At 45.5% G+C, this 17395-nt stretch overlaps 1 protein-coding gene and 1 pseudogene across 2 annotated transcripts in view; one reads left to right on the forward strand and one right to left on the reverse strand.

The window, feature by feature from the left end:
* The first annotated feature begins 9044 nt into the window (after positions 1–9044).
* The window catches only part of SLC4A5 (solute carrier family 4 (sodium bicarbonate cotransporter), member 5), a 90866-nt gene continuing 82515 nt past the window's right edge, over positions 9045–17395 (forward strand). The window contains exons 1-2 of one of the 2 annotated variants that reach the window (XM_012658204.1): positions 9045–9091; positions 16913–16993. In XM_012658204.1, the coding sequence (XP_012513658.1) occupies positions 16915–16993 (79 nt within the window). In that variant the 5' untranslated portion in view covers positions 9045–9091; positions 16913–16914. Of the gene's footprint in view, positions 9092–16912; positions 16994–17395 lie in introns of those variants that run through there. The other variant, XM_012658203.1, reaches the window with a different exon arrangement.
* LOC105821469 lies at positions 13434–14536 on the reverse strand (annotated as a pseudogene).

Below are 17395 nucleotides of genomic sequence, written 5' to 3' on the forward strand. Positions count from 1 at the left end.
TAATTTTATTTATAAACTTTTTTTGAATAGATAATACAGTCACAAGATTCAAAATTCAAAAGGACTAAAAGGGTAGGGACAAACCCTGCTTCTGTGTCTCTTCCCAGCCTCCCAGTTCCCGTTGCCGAATGCAATAAGGACTTGATTTCTCCCACCTGTGCCCATGGTCGTTACTATGAGCTCGCTCTGAGATATTAAGTTCAAACATCCCACTCTGACCCCACCACTGTCCTCTCAACTCCACCAGCACTGAACCTCCATCCTCACCACGACCCCTTTCTTGAGGCACCACCTGCCCGGTACCGCACCTTCCTTTCCCCCCAGTGGAGGTTCTCTGCCCCTGTCCCTGGAAGGCACCACGTCCGACCTGCTGGCCTCCAGCCTGCCAGGAAAGCGTGACTTTCTGTTTCATGGTAAGAAACAGTCTGTTTCAGAGTTGGCTCACCCACGGGATCACTCTCATTTTAAAATCTTAAGCATAATAACCATGTAATTTATTGCCCCGACTGGAACCCTTTTGAGAATGACAGGGGCACACTACTAATAATGAAGCCAAGACAACAAGGGCAGATGGTTACTGACCCAGGCAAATAGGGATGCAAGTTCAACTCCAGTCTTGAAAGGAACAATCACATTCAATTTCAGGGTAGAAATAAATAACATGCGCTGAGCCCAGCGAATAAGTTGCTGTCTTTGTCTCCCGCCCAAGCTTCTCTTCTAAATTGATTTTTATAATAGTGTATTTCCCCAACACATTATCTTAAAAATCTACCCTTTGAACACCAGTTTTAGCCCCTAAACTCAAATGTGGAAGAAACATCAGTTTATTTGTAAAACTCTCTTTTATCTATATTTTGAGTCCCCATTTTAAAAACATTGCTGACAGTCCTTCCACAGTTTCCATTTTGGGGTTGGGGTGAGGTGCAGGGCAGGCTTCTAGACTCTCAGGGACCTACGAAGTCCCTACCCTTGATGCCATCTGTCCTTGTCACACCTGGTCTTTGGTGCCTACAGGTTATCGTGGAGGTCAAAGTCTCTCTCTACCTCTGAATGCTGCCCCAGCAAGCTTGCCTAGGGCCTTCTTGGCCCCAAAACACCCAGCAGCCATTCTCCTTCTCCCTGGGAAGCAAGACACCGGTCCTCTCTGTTCTCACACCCACAGACCCGTGAGAGATGTTGCCTTCCCTCTGGGCTCAGCCCAGGGAGCAGGTCTCCAGGACCCACCAACATCAGTGTCTCTCAACTTCCTTCCAGCTCTCACCCTTGCCCTGGGGAACTCTTGTTGGATGAGGGGTAGGGGATAGCCTTGACCTTTCTCAGTGGCTATTTTCTCCCATACTTTGTTGTAGGTCTAGGTCAGGAGTCTTTTCTACTCCCCTAGGGGAAGAGGCTCCCTTACCTCTTCTTCCTGTTTTCACGCACCCTTCGTGGGGCAATGAGCGTGAAATGGCGGCTACTGGAATAGGGAAAGGGGAGGAGGTAAAGGAAGTATCAAGCTGGAGGAGGCATTGGCTAGTATTTCAGAGCTTTATTTTGCAAGGCATGTATAGTCTTATACAAGATGTGCTTCCTGGCTTGGTGTGGTGGCTCACACCTTTAATCCTAGCACTCTGGGAGGCCGAGGCGGAGGATTGCTTGAGGCCAGGAGTTGGAGACCAGCCTGGGCAAGATGGAGACCCTGGCTCTGCAAAAAATAGAAAAATGATCTGGGTGTGGTGGCGCGCACTTGTGGTCCCAGCTACTCGGAAGCTGAGGCAGAAGGGTCACTTGAGCTCAGGAGTTTGAGGTTGTTATGAGCTATGATGACCTTGTTAGGGTGGAAAACTTAGTAGGTGCTCACAGCGTGGGTAGAGAAATATTTCTCACACAGAGATTAGGATAGAAAAGTATAAAATTTATTTTATCTTTTTAGAAGGAGAGAGAGAGAAAAAAAAGGAAAGAGACAGAAAGAGAGATGGCCTTGCACCCAGAAAAGAGAAGGTAGATGTGCACTGAGGCCGAGTGGCTTGCTGTTTTTATGGGGACAAAGAGAAAGGAAAAAGAAATAGTGATTGTTGTCAATTGATAAGGCTGTGGAGTAATCAGTAGGAGGCAGCTGCAAGACATCAGACTGTCTGTCTTTCCTGTCCTCCCCCCACCCTCCCAACTCCTGGAGATGTCGTTATCTCTGAATTATGGTCAGGCTTATGGTTGGGGGTATGATCTCACCCCTGAGATATGGTGTTTGGCAGGAAACTGAGGCCTGGAGTTTGCACCCAGTGTCCAGCCAGGAACTTCCCAGGAACTCCTTGAGGCTATAACACAAATTCTAAACGGCAGTAAGCTGGTGAATGTAAAGAGAAAGATTTATATTTCCCTTCTGTCTGTTCTGCTCTTTTCAGATGTTGTGAAAATGGAACCCTGCAGGGTGCCTGTCAGGGACAGGGAGAGGGAGGGAGAGAGCGCAGAGAGAGCGCTGCAGGGTGCCTGTCAGCTAGGGAGAGAAAGAGCAGAGAGAGCTCATAGGATTGATCTTTAGCTGTTATTGGGGAAATTGGGGGGTTAGATATTTTCCTGTTATTTTTGCAAGGCTGCTCTTTCAGACACCACTGCACTCTAGCCTGGGTGACAGAGTGAGACCCTGTATAAAAACAAAAACAAAAACAAAAACATGTGCTTCCTGCTGTAACTATCACAATCTTACAATTTTTTAGATCTTGTAGGCAAGCCTCCCTACCTGCATGGCCCAGGCCAGTTCAGCCATTTAGCAGCTGTGTGAACTTGGGCAAGTTACATTTTCCTCTCTAAGCTTTAGTTTTCTCATCTGCAAATGAGGAAAATGACAGTTCATATCAGTTAAGTACTTACACTTGCCAAGCACTGTTCTAAACATTTTATGCATATTAGCTCATTTAGTCCCACCCATAAACCTATGAGACCGTTACCATTATTTCCACTTTACGGATGAGGAAGCCACATCTCACAGTTGTACATAGCTTGCCCAAAGTCATGTGATCTGCTCTTAACCACTGCCCAACCCTCTCCTTCATAAATACTAATGACCTCATAGGGTTACTCTGAGGATTAACTGAAGTAAAGTATGTAAAACTCTCAGCCCAGAGACAGCACATAGTAAAAACTCAATAAATTCTAAGCTAATACTTTAGACATGATTTTTTGATCATTCTCATCCAAAATGCCCTTGGAACTGTATTTAAAATGCATATACATTTCTGAATATTTACCATATTTGCCCTATTCAGTTTTCCCATCCAGGAATGTGGTGCCTATTATATGTTTCTTTGCAAAGTTTTACCATATAGCCTCATCTAAGACATGCATTTCTAGGCAAGTTGATTTCTAGATGTTTTAGGGGTTTTGTTACTATTGAAGATAAAAACCATTCCTTCCATTGTATCTTTTGCACAGTGTTGGTGTCCCCGGATTCTCCTTAATGAATCACCTCCCAGACGCCTCCAGAGGGAGGGGCCTTTCCACAGCCCTTCATTTTAAGCTGATCACTGGGCTCACCTGGGTGACAGGCCCTCTGACGCAGGATGAGGCCAGGGTGAGGAGCGGCTCTCCAGGGTGGTTCAGGTTGTCGAAAGGGACCATAGCAACTGTCCCCTGGCCCAGCAAACACAGCCTGGGGGCGGGGCAGGCCGGGGCCAGGCTGGCTGCAGCCTGCTCTGCGTCCATTAGGAGCCTGTCTGGGGACGAGTTCCCATGCGTCCACACTTCTCTGCAGCTCAATGATTCCCAATTGCGTTTGTCAAATGGTGGCTCCAGTGGCAGCTTTACCAAGGGCTCAGGTTGCCTCCCTGGGGGTCTGGCGCGCTTATGTAGGGGGATGTCATCCAGCAAAGCATCATTCTTCTCCGTGGGAAATACTAATACATCACCTGTGGCGTCCCCCACAGCGGCTCTCTGCCTGCCTCCACGGCAGACCTCCAGAGGGCAGCAGAGAGCGGGGAGAGGAGTGAACAGCACGTGGCTCCCGGGGAAGCCGCAAAGACCTCTCCACTCCTGCAAGCTGCGGGGATACCCCTCATCCCCTGCCCATCATCGGAACAGACATGCTGCCAGCTTCCTGGGAGTGTAATAATTATAATATTATTAGTTAATACTAATTATTCCCTATGGGCCAGACATCAACCTAAGATTCCGTGTATTAATACATTGATTCAGGTAACAACACTTAAAATAGATATGATTAAAATTCCCATTTTTGCAGTTAAGGAAATTGAAGTAGAAAGAAAAAATAACTTGCCAAGATCCCACAGGGAGTGGAGCCAGGATTTGAACCTAATCATTTATGAGCCAGGCTCTATTCTAGGTATCAGAGGTAGAACAAGACAAAGTCCCTGCCATATTAGAGGAACAGACAATAAATGAACAAACACATGCTATAGTTTTGGCTAGAAATGCCATTTAGACAAGCAAAGCAGAGTTAAGGACCAGCGAGGGGCATTTTAGATGGACTGGTCAGAGAAGGTGTTCTTGGTAGATGGCATTTGACCAAAGAGTTGAATATGTGAAGGAGCAAGTCATGCTGAAGGTTGGGGAAACAGTAAGTGCAAAGGTCCTGAGGTGGAGATGAGCTTGAGGTGTTAGAGGAACAGCCAGACATGCACTGCGGCTGGTGTGCAGGGAGCCAAGGCGCCAGGCCACAGCAGCGTTTGGAGAGTAGGTAGAGATGGTGAAGGGAGAGGACCCATCCACAGCAACACCTGGGCTCAGCCTCTTATGGTCTCTCAGCTTCTTTAAGATATTGCTCATCTTTTTCCACCTCCCCGCAGAGTTCTGACACCATCACAGTATGTTCCTTTCTCAACCCTGGATACAGTTCAAAAGCAGCTAAAGTGGACAAGAATCTGGGGCAGCCAGAGTTGTACCACCTGCCAAAGCTTGGCACAAACAATCTGGAAGCCAAAAATTGCACATACTAGAGTGAGTCTTGCCCAGATCATGGGGAACTTCTTGTGGGTAAAAATTTTAGATAAAGCTGCAGGGGCCCCAAATTCATCCTAGTCCCACTAACAAGGGCCTAAGCCTTGCAGATCTCTCCAGGTTGGGGAGCTTCTCTCTTCCTGGAACATTGCCCCCATGCCAGGGTGCTATGTCAAACCTGCCTGAACCCTGTCTGGATGTTAAATCCAGGTGGGGTTCAGATGGCATTTAGCCAGCAGACGGAAAGGACTCTGTCTCTGTGAGCAGCCGCCCTTGTCTGCCAGGTATCCAAAGGAGGCTAAATGGAAGTGCAAAGGTCAAACGCTGCAAGTTATAGTCATCCCTCTGTAGCCACAGTGGGGATTGGTTCCAGGATCCCCAGGGGATACGAAAATATGAGAATGCTCAAATCCTTCACATAAAATGGCACAGTATTTCCATAGAACCTACACACCTCCTTCCATATACTTTAAATCATCTCCAGATTACTTATAATACCTAACACAATGTAAACACTATGTAAATAGTTGTCATACTGTATTTTTGTATTTGTATTATTTTTTATTGTTGTATTGTTATTTTAATTTTTTCCAATATTTTTGATCCGTTGTTGTTGGATCCCTGGATGTGGAACCCGCAGATACAGAGAGCCCACTATACGAGAATCTTTGGCTCCTCCTCCCAGTAGATCCCTGGCGAGTGAGATGGGCCCATGTCAAGTGCTCCTTTTGCTTAGGTTAGAGCCTGGAACCAGAGGAGCCTGAATGATCTAACCCAGGATTTCTTGCCTATGGCACCACTGAAAGTGGGGCTGGACAATTCTTTATTGTGGGGGCCATCCCAGTAGGATGTTAGCAGCAACCCTGGCCTCTATCCACTTGAGGCCAGAAGTACCCTCCCTCCAGGAGTGACCCTCCCCCCAGTGTAACCAGAAATGTCTCCAGACATTGCCAAATGTCTCAGGGGTGGTGTGTAGGAGGTGGGGAAATATCTCTGGCTGAGAAGGGGTTAACCCTTTCCCTTTCACCCCAGTCAGCACGTGGGTCTCAGCTGTTCCCTCTCTGGGGGTGAGGCAGGATTGAAAGCACCTCCAAGCATATATTCCACTGCCAAAGCCAGCTAGGTGGCTGGCTTGGCATGTCCTTGCTGTAACATGGAAGGTGGCCAGAGGACAAGGAGAAGAGAGAAAAGGGGTGGCCAGATCGTCTCTCAACATTTTTTGGCTCATGATACTAAACCATGAGGAAGGGCTGGGATGGAGTTGGCCATAGGCATCAGGAGCCTAGGTCTCCCTCTCCTCCCCACTGCACACACGTACACACACACACACAGAGACCTCTGCCACTCTGTGTATTGCCTTTGTTTTCCTTCACTGAAGACAGGCTTTCCCCAGAGATGAAAGAGAGCTTAGGCCAGGAGAAGAAGATCAATAGGTGGGCTGATGTAGACCAAGAGATCGGCAGGGCATGAATAAGAGGTTATGAGTACTGATGAGGGAAGAGAGGAAGGGGTTCATCCTGAGGTCTGGACCAGAAGGGAAGTAAACGAAGCCATGAGGGGCTAGTATATGGGGAGAAGAGGAAGATGTCTGAAGATCAGAGGTCTTCAGTGGGTTGAAAAGTAACAAAGAATGGAGTGGTCCATTGATAGCCTCAACACCTGACCCAGCTCCATCAATATATATTTGTTCTGCTCCAGAGACAAGACCACTTAGACTCATAGAATCACAGGATATTATTAGAGCTTGAAGAAAACTTAAGAGGTGATTGAGTCTGGGCATGGTGGCTCATGCTTGTAATCCTAGCACTCTGGGAGGCTGAGGCAGGCGGATTGTTTGAGTTCAGGAGTTCGAGACCAGTCTGAGCAAGAGCAAGACCCTGTCTCTACTAAAAAAATAGAAAGAAATTAGCTGAACAACTAAAAAAATATATATATAAAATTAGCCGGGCCTGGTGGCTCATGCCTGTAGTCCCAGCTACTCGGGAGGCTGAGGCAGGAGGATCACTTGAGCCCAGGAGGTTGAGGTTGCTGTGAGCTAGGCTGACACCACGGCACTCTAGCCCGGTCAACAGAGTGAGACTCTGTCTCAAAAAAAAAAAAAAAAAAAAGGTGATTGAGACCAACCCACTTTTATTAATTCATCACCAGTACTGGACTTGGAAGGTGATAGTAGTTTACAATCTTTAAGTTTCCTCTGTTCTTGGAATCAAATGAGAAATGAGACACAGAAGTCAAGCAGCTAGAACTTAAAATCAACTTATACCAGATAAAACTGATTAGAGAGTGTTGTTTGGAATATACAATTGGGCTTCCTAATTCTTTACTCCATGAATGAAACTTATCTTCCCAGACTGGAAGACCCCTCTGTCCCACAAGGTGAGAAGCTGCCCTGGGAAGTTCACCAGGAAGAAAGAGGAGAGGAGGGGAGCATGGGCCTGCTCTGGGACAGGCAGTTCCCAGGAGGAGGGAACCCAGCAGATTCAGAGCCATGAAACATGCCCATTTTACTCCCCCTAATCCTCCGAGCACATGAGCCACTTGTCCTCTGCTAGGTAGGATGAGTTAGTAGGTAGAGAAGTAAGTGGAGAGTACTTTTCTCAAGATTTCAGAAAGAACAGAAGTTCTACATTAAAGGGCAAGGTAAAAGTGCTTGGAGGGAGAGAGACAGGTTCCCCCTCACAACAACCATGTAGTAAGTACGAACTCTTCTCCAAGAACCCTGAATCCCAGAGAGGTGAAGTGATTTCCTTGGGGTAACACAGCTCTGGGGATAGAATAAGGTTCTCTAGACTCTTAATGGTGAGGTTTAACATTCACCCATGTAATCACAGCAGGTCAGTTTCATCCAGGGTTATCAGCATAATAGGAACAAGAATCTCCTGCTCCATCATTCAGGAGGACTTCTAACTCCTTCCTCCACTGCCATCGCTCCTCTACATCCTCTGTCTACACCTCACACCCCCATCTCCACCTCACACCCCCATCTCCACCTCACACCCTCATCTACATCTTACACCCCCATCTCCACCTCTCGCACCCCCAACTACACCTCACATCTCCATCTATACTTCACACCTCCATCTATGCCTCACCACCTCTGTCTACACCTTGCCACTTCCATCTACACCTCCACTATCATCCTGCTACTTCTACAACCAACCCCTCTGTCATTTCCTCGTTGTTACTACCGTATCTCCCCTTCTGTCAGCAGGCAGCCCGCAGACATCCTCTCTGGGTGGAGAAGCAAGTGTGGACTAGGAGACCTAGACCTCTCTACGCTAGAGAGGTCTTCAAGGTCTTTGAGGTCAAAATGTCTCCAGCTTTGGTGTCACTTGATCCCCTCAAAAGATCATCCTGGAGCATTTTATGAAAATCGAGGTAGAGATACCTAAAAATAAATACACATGTTTATGCAAACTTGCTGACCACAAGTATAGACTGGAACAATTTCTTAGCCATGCCCTAATCCGACAGCTGCACATCAAGGTACCTGCAAGGTGATAAGATCCTTTACTGGCATCTCCGTGTTCCTCAAAGTTCTAAACAATCTAAAAGTTGGAGACATTCAAGTGAGCTGCAATTTTGAGCCAACTGGGGTTGCTCTAGCATGTAAAAACAGGCCCAGGTCTCTGTGGGCTCCTGGAAATGCCACCACCCCTCTCTGGGCCTTAGTTTTCCCCCATATAAAGTGAGAAACCTTGAGGGTAGGGTTGCATCCTGTAAGTTCTCTTCCAGCTCTAACATCCTTCCAAGACAGAATCCAAAAAGAATTTGGAATAAAAACCATGCAGGGAGATAAAGCAGCATTTCAAAATCAGGCTGGAACACACCACTAACATAAAAAGATCACCAAATTAAAATCCAAGAAGAAATTTAAGCAAAGACATCTGTCTATGATCATGGGCAGCTCTATTCAGACCCTGCTCTACCCTGGTCTGTCAGTCAACCAGGCATTCATCCCTGACCCTGCAGGAGCGTCCCTCCCCCCACCTTGGTCACATGGCTAGCCGCCACTGAGCCCCAGAAGTCAATCTCCAATGCCCCAAATACTGTTCAGCCTGGGAACCACAGAGAACCCTTCTTGCCACCCAACAGGAACAGAGCAGGTGGCTCTGGCCTCCCCCGGATTTGGATCCTGGTTTCCAGTGCTAAGAACACAAAGGTAAGTTTGCAGCTTCAGAGAGAGTAGGCAGAGCTATGCAGACAAGGGAAAATGTGCTTCATGCCACCAGCACAGAGTATTTAAGAGTGAGCTTCTCACACACTGAGGAGAATACCAGGAAAGCAGGTTAAATCCTCCAAATGAGCATTGGATATTTGCTTCCTTTCAAGATTATACTGTTTTTTATCACCATGGTGTCTTGAGTTCACTGGTTTGGGTTGGAAAACCTCACTCCAAATGAACAGAAACAACAGGAGACTTGTTCCATCTGACGCTGTGGTGAGTTAGTTCTATCTTGTCCTCATCTGGTGGAACTGAGAATCTTTCTCTTCTAGGCTTGTAAATTTCTTTTGTCTTTGTCAAATTTGTGAGACTGGCTAAAATATTTATGGAGTAAACAAAAACCCTAAGATGTGCCTCTTCTCCAGAAAACCATGGGAAAATAAATTCCATCTGCTAATGTAACATCTCGGGATAGAAACAGAATAATGGTTAGCCTTCTTGCATTACACATTTTTTGTTTTTAAATTTTGGATACAGTACCTGGTTTTGTTACTGTTAGTTTGCTTAGGAATATTGTGTTTGCTTCTTTTGTCCTTTCTCTCCTGGGGCATGCATGAGTGTTTCAGTCTGCAGGGCCCCGAGGCAATGGACAAGCCACTGGTTGGGAGGGTGGCCTTTCCCTGGTGTCTAGCTTAGCTTTTTAAAGCCCAGCATGACCCTGTGTCATTCTTGTCGATTCAGTTCAAAAAATAATCCCAGATAAGCCCTCAGGGAAGTCCTTTTCTGAAATACTTTGAGCTATCAGAGGGGCTCATCAGACACCATGTTGGCTGGTCTAGAGTTCTTAGGCATCAAGGTCAAATGGTTTAAAAGACAGTGTGGGAGGAAAAGCTCCTAAAAAGCTCACCAATGGATGTGGCATAACCTTTTTTTTCTAGTTATTTTTTCTTCCAGAGACATGGATGTCTGACCTTAAGAATGTATTATCATACTCTGCCCTTCTTCCCTAATAATTAAACTGTTGTGTTCTGTTCCCAGTGTCTCATGCAAATATCTGGAACAAAGTGGGTACTCAGTGAGGATTTGTTGGATTGAACTGACATGCCCTTGTGGATGGGGAGGGGGTGGGTGCCCAAAGGCCAGATGATTCACTAGGGTTTTGATGGCTAAAACGTGCTATACCTCTTTAAGGCGGACTGTATCCCCAATTCCTTGCTGCCTTGGACATGAAGGATGCCTGGGCGGGGAGACCTGAGTATGTTTGCCAGGGTAGCACTCTAGTCCTTGGTCTTACAGGCTTAGAGTGTTGATTTTGTCAGTGGCTGGTGGATTCTCAGGGATCCCAGATGTGATTCCAGGCTGGTGGGAGGGAAGTGAAATGGAAAGGGACCTTCGACTTGGGGCAGACGAGAATTTGGTGTGATCCCCCAGCATGAGGCCACGCATGAGGCCATGCTCGACACCAAGGCGCGCTGTGATCTAGAGACGGGTGGGAGAGTAATGGTGAGCTAGTTGGGCAGGGGAGGGACTAGTGGTAGGAAAAGCTCCTGTTACAAGTTCTTTCATTTGCTGCGTGCAGGGGCTGATGTGTTGCTAGCACAATTCCTTTGACAACATATTGCAGTGGGTGGTTGTACTGGGTGCTACTCTTTGTATGCAATTAACTCAAACCAGGTGAAGGTAACGGAAGAGAAAAGAGGCATTTGTGATAAGGCCATTGGGAGGTCTTGTAAACGGGAATTCAGCCAGACCACAGGAAGGGCCTGAAACCCAGAAGTGAAAGATTGTCAGAAACCCACACCAGACCCCCTCTATCTCCCATGTCTTCACTTCTCTTTCTCTGGCCTCCCTCCTTTCCTCTCCCTCCCTCCCTCCGACCCTTTCTCCCTTCCTCCCTTTCTTCTTTCCTTCCCTCCCTTCCTTCCTTGGGTTTGGGAATCAAAAAGAATACAATTTGAATCCTGGCTCCACTGTGGCTGGCTCTGTGATCCGTGACAAATCACTTAATTCTTAATCTCCATTTCCTCATCTGTAAAATGGGGGTGGAAATTATGTACCTCACTGAATTATAGTGAGGATTAAATGAGAGTATAAAAGCAAAATATTTGACATTCAATTAATATGAATTATATGAAACACTGGAGATAAGGTTAGGTTGGGGACTCTTACGGTGGGCAGTACAGCTGCCGATCAGAGCAGTAGCTAATCCAACACTTCCCCTATGGCAAACACTCGGTTTCATATGGATGGCTTCCTTTGAAGATGATCTGGGGTAGCCTGGGTTCTTCTCCTACTTCTGCATACTCCTGGAAGGGAGCTTCTCTCAAGTTATGAGAAGGTGGGACCAAGCACAGAGGAGGTGATGGGGAGATGGTCTCAACTAGTCCAGAGCTGGGAGGTATGCACCTACCTGAGTATTAGCTACATTGTATCTCCATATTTCTATAGTCTTGTACAGTTCTCATCTCTATTTGCATATATCTTGTCATTTTGTATTAATTTTTATTTGTTTTCTAATCTGAGAATCCACAGTACTTCAAATGTGAAAGAACACATTTTAAAAACATGCTGGAAAATTCTGTTTCATTTGTATTAGTCAGGAACTCTTGATTGCAAACATCAGAAACCCAACTCAAACACGAGAAAAAATAGTTAATTTAACAGCTCAACACAACTGAGAAGGCTGGTTCAGAATTAACTGACTCAGGGAGTCACAGCGTTATCAATACTGTTTCTCTACTTTTCTTGACTGCTTCCCTCCATGTGACAGGCAAAATAGTAACTCCCAAGCTTATCAGTTTAGCAATGCGAGAGTGAGCAGTGCTTTTGCATGAATCAAGCAGAAAGGTCCTGGGAAAAATTCTGATTGGCCGAGCTTTGGACATGGGATAATCCCTGAACCAATCTCTGTGGCTGGGAATGAGGAGCATTTGATTGGCCAGGCTGGGTCACATGGCCTTTCCTGCTTGGGGCTGGGGAGAGGTGGAGTTACCTTAAACCATTAGGAGGTGGTTCCTATGGGAACAGCGATCTGTTACTCGGCTTCTCTGTACTCTTCACACCATGCTGGAGGAGGAAGATAGCAGCTTTTAACATACTGCCACACTAGAAAAAAAATTGTTTTCCTCGGGGCCACGGTATTTTATTACAAAACTAGAATAAAAACTTCGAAAACAAAACGATCCTTTCTAATTTAATGAAAAATTTATTTGTTGTTGTTTTCTGTGCGTGAGTTATTAGTATATGCAACTTGAAAAATAGTTCTCCCAGCTCCCCAGGTGAAGAGATATGTGAGTTACATATGCTTCACGAGGCCTCCAGCTCAAAACTAGCCTGAGTTAAATACAACTCACACGGCAGTTAATGTGTTTAAAAATCACCAAATGACCCAAAGTAATAGGAAATATAAATTGGAAGTTATTTCCTTAAAACGGTGGGTTTTTTTTTTTTAAAACGGCGGTTTTTAAAATGTGGTCCCTGGATCAGCAGCAGCAGCATCAATTGGGAGCTTGTTGGAAATGCAGATTCCCAGGCCCCAGCCCAGATCTACTGACTCAGAACCTTTGGGGCTGGGATCCAGCAACCTGTGTTAACAAGCCCTCCAGGTGACTCTGATGCCTGCTCAAGTTTGAGAACCACCTTAAAGTGCTCTTTGTTTTGTAGGTCTGCTGAGCATTTTAAACATGATTCACTTTGAACAAATAGATTTCACCATTAATTTTCAAGGATACAATTATCACATAGGCCGGGCGCGGTGGCTCACGCCTGTAATCCTAGCACTCTGGGAGGCCGAGGAGGGAGGATCGCTCAAGGTCAGGAGTTCGAGACCAGCCTGAGCAAGAGTGAGACCCCATCTCTACTAAAAATAGAAAGAAATTAGCTGGACAACTAAAAATATATAGAAAAAAATTAGCTGGGCACAGTGGCGCATGCCTGTAGTCCCAGCTGCTGGGAGGCTCAGGCAGGAGGATTGCTTGAGCCCAGGAGTTTGAGGTTGCTGTGAGCTAGGCTGATGCCACGGCACTCTAGCCTGGGCAGCAGAGCGAGACTCTGTCTCTGAAAAAAAAAAAAACATAAAATATGTAAAAACCCTTTGTTGAAATGCTTTACGCTTTCCACAGAACAGAAACTAAAATAGCCTGTTACACAATCAGTCAAAAATACAAGCCTCAAGTTGTTTGCCCACACACATGAATATTGTCTAAAACATGACTTCTTTGTAGCGGCTAGGCCCTGCCACCCCTGTGCTTGGCTGAGTTCACAAATCTGTTGTAACCTGTAGCGTCCCTGTCACTTCTCCGGCTCTCCTCTCCTACTACACTTTGTTTCCTGGCAGTAATTAAAACTTGCCACTGCCATTGCTACTGCTGCTACTGGATCTGCCACAGCCACCTTGGTTTGGCAAAGTATTCGCCTCCACAACCGTAGGGGACAGAGCTTCTGCCTCCAGATTTTCCTCCCTTCATGGGTCCAAAATTTGAAGATTGACTGTTATTATTGCCAGAATCATTGTAGCTTCCTCCACCTCCAAAATTTCTTGCATCATTACCAAATCCATTATAGCCATCCCCACTGCCACCATATCCAGCACCACCACGGCTGCCACCAAAGCCACCATGACCACCGACATGTCCTCCATGATCACCACCATTTCCAGAGCATCTTTGACATCATTGACTGGGTGAAGCACCAGCCATCTCCCGCTTTGACAGGGCTCTCCTTACTTCACAGCTGTGGCCCTTCAGAGGATGGTATTTCTGCATGACGGTCTTGTCCACAGAGTCTTGGTTGTCAAAGGTTACAAAAGCAAAGCCCCTCTTCTCGCCACTGCCTCAGTCAGTCATGATTTCAAATTACTTCAATTTTCCCATACTGTTCAGAATAGTCTCTTAGGTGCTGTTCTTCAGTGTCTTCTTTAATGCCACCAACAAAGATCTTTTTCACAGTTAAGTGGTCTTTGAGAATCTTCTCTGGAGACAGCTCTCTTTGGTTCCACAACTCTTCCATCTACCTAGTGTGACCTCAAATTCTGGGGTCATCTACCTCCTCCACGGTGATGCACGTGACAAACCCAAAGCCCTCAGAGTACTTGGTGCTTGGTTCTCTCATTACCACACAGCCTGTGAGCGTTCCCTGTCACTCAGAATGGCTGCTCAGACCCTCATCAGCTATTTCAAAGCTCAACCCTTCGATGAACAGCTTCCGCAGCTGTCCGGACTCTTCAGGAGACTGACTTAGACATGACAGCAGTAGGAAGAGAGACTTTAACGATGCTTCCTCCACAGCATCCACGGGCAGAAGGGAGTAGGCTAATGAACCAGTCTCTAACTTTATTCTTGACAGAGCTTTGTCCTTTCAAAACAGGCAGACACATCAGGACCATTTCCCAGATCCAGGTTTCTTCTCGGAGCTGTCCTGTCCCGAGGCTGCTCTAAGATGCATGTGCTCCTTGCTCTCTGGGCTGCTGCGTAGTTCTTCTGGGACATTCCTTTGTCAGTGTTTTGTGGTGAATCCCGTTTCCCAGAGTGACATTGCTTTCTTAGTGCTCTTGCATCTGCCTAGAATTCCTCCTTCAATCACTTCCAGAAAAAAGGTGCATAGGAGGTAAATTTTTGAGACATTTTATGGCTGAAAATGTCCTTATTCTACCCTTATCTTTGTTTGATAGCTAGGTTGGGACTGGAATTCTAGGTTGGAAATGAATTTTTCTCACTTTTGGAGGTATGACTCCATTGTCTTGGGGCTTCCTCTGTAGCTATTGAGAAATCTGACACCAATTCTTGTGTCTGATTCTTTGCAGGTGACATTTTTTTTCTTCTGGGGGCTTTTAAGATCTGTTTATCCAGATGTGGATACACTTCATGATGATGTGACTTGGAATTGATTTTTTAAAAATTAATTTTCATGAGCCCCGAGCAAGCCCTTTCAATCAGGAAGTTAAAATCCTTCAGTTCTGGGAAATGTTCTCATGTTATTCCCTTGATAATTTCTCTCCACTATTTTTTTATCTCTGTTTTGGGAACTCCTATAAATTTGATGTTTGGGCTTCCTGGATTGATCCTCTAATTTCCCTGTTTTGTGCTAATTTTTAAAATCTCTTTGTGTATGTGTTCTATTATCTGACATATTCCTTCAACTTTATGTTCCAACTCTTCTACTGAAATTTTTCTTCTAGTGTATTTTTAATTTCCAGGAGTTCTTTCTTATTCTTTGTAAGTTTATAGGTTTCTTTACAGGCTTATAACATTCTGCTGTACTTTTTGTCGTGAATTCAATGTTTTTTCTTGTCTCTGTTATGATTTTCTCTAATTTGGTCTTGAGATCTCTCTCTCTCTGGAGAGTGGCCATAAGCCAAGATATCCACTTCCTAGGAGAGCCATGACCGGGAAGTGAGTTAAGTTCTGGTGTGTTGTTAGGTGAGACACAATGAAAATGTGAAACCAACAGAAGAGATTTATTACTTATAAGTCCCAGAGAAGTTTGAGGTTACTGAGGGAGGATGATAGGAAGGCAGGAGGCAGCAGGGAGCTCAGTCAGTGAGTGGGGAGAGAGGGGGAGATGGAGAGAAAGAGAGAGGACCTGGGGGGATATGTCTTTATTAAGGTCCATGGCATCAGCGTTATCCCTTAGGCTTTCCACAGAGGCTGTGGATTAGCTAGTTTAAAGAAAACACAAGCAAAGGAGAAGCTTGTTAAATGCCTTTGGTGTTGACCATTAGGTTTTATCCTAGTGCTCTTTTCCTCTTTCCCTATTTGTTTTGGTTTCTGTCGTTCTGGTGATTCTTGGCGGGCTGTTCCTATTTTGGAGAGGAGCTACCAAACAGCTGCCACGCAGCCGGGCTGGATTTGTTGATGATAGACTTACAGTGGGCAATTGGATGAAACCTCTGTTGTGTTAGAGGTCCCCCCCCTCTGTTGTGTTAGAGTGTGTGAGCCCTCCAGTCTCCCGCCTGGAGGGCCTGAGCTTCCTTAGTGTTCCAGGAGTCCAACAGGCAGAGGACTGGGGGCAAATGGCCTTTACTTAAATCCTTTGTTTCCTCATCAAAATTATTCCTTTTGCATTCAGCTATCCAGGGGTCTTCTGGTTTAATCTCTCCATCTTCTGGGGTAGGAGGGACATGATGGGAGACAGGAGCCTGAGAGAGAGATCTGAGGATGTAAACAGCTCCTGTGTGTTCAGCCCCACCCTGCGTCCTGGTCTTTGCATGTACCTACTGCCTCTGATTTCCTCTTTTTCCTATTTTTGAGAACCATTTTGCATAAGTAGAACCTATCTAATCCTTGAATGTTAGGATAAAACCTTTTAAAAAGCTATTCTATAATTTCTAATCATGGGCTTAATAGGAAACCATAATGGAAATTTGGTTTATATATGTAAACCACAGAAGTGTAATAAATTTAACTTTTTTTGAAAAAAATAGAGACGGGGTCTCACTGTATTGCCCAGCCTGGTCTCAAACTTCTGGCCTCAAGCAATTCCCACCTCAGCCTCCCAAAGTGCTGGGATTACAAGCATGAGTCACTGCACCCAGCCAACATAATAAATTTCTAAAGGCTTTCCTGTGGCCTAGTACATATACTCTCTTTGTAAATATTCTATTTGTACTTGAAAGAGAGGTGTGCTCTCTATTTTTTGGAAATTATATATACATACACACACATATACATAATTCTTCAATTTATTTCTATGTCCTTTTACCTTAATTTTTTTCATCTGTATTAAGGTCTCCCATTATGATTGCGGATTTGATCATCTGTCCTTGAAATCCTACCCTTTTTAACGTACACATTTTGAGGCTGTTCGTCTTTTACTTTCTAGTGATGAAGGTGAAGGAGGAGAAGGCTGGGGTGGGAAAGCTGGACCCTACTAACTACAGGAGGAGGTACCTGGATCAGAAAGGTAAGGTCACTTTGAGGACTTGATGCAAATCCCAGAAAGGACTGAAAATTCTTTGGGGGTCCTTAAAACAGCCTTACTAGCTGGAGAATTTGGGGAGCTGGTCCCTTTTCCTGACTCACCCACAGTGTCCCCTCAAAGCTTCATTGTATCCTAAAACGACCATGTGGTCAGGCTGTAGACAGGAAATTGTCACTTTGTCTGTGTGGTTTAAGACATAACTTCCCCAAAACAAAATTAAACTCACTTAATTTTACAAAATCTACAAACCATAATAAATGCTAAATATCAACATTTTATAGATTCTGAAACTGGCAGCCCAGTTCAAATCAGTGCAAGAGGGTATTGAGGGCCAGGCACGGTGGCTCACACCTGTAATCCTAGCACTCTGGGAGGTTGAGGCAG

This window comes from Propithecus coquereli, unplaced genomic scaffold (genome assembly GCF_000956105.1).
Source record: "Propithecus coquereli isolate 6110/MARCELLA unplaced genomic scaffold, Pcoq_1.0 Scaffold578, whole genome shotgun sequence".
In the NCBI taxonomy this organism is placed as follows: domain Eukaryota; kingdom Metazoa; phylum Chordata; class Mammalia; order Primates; family Indriidae; genus Propithecus; species Propithecus coquereli.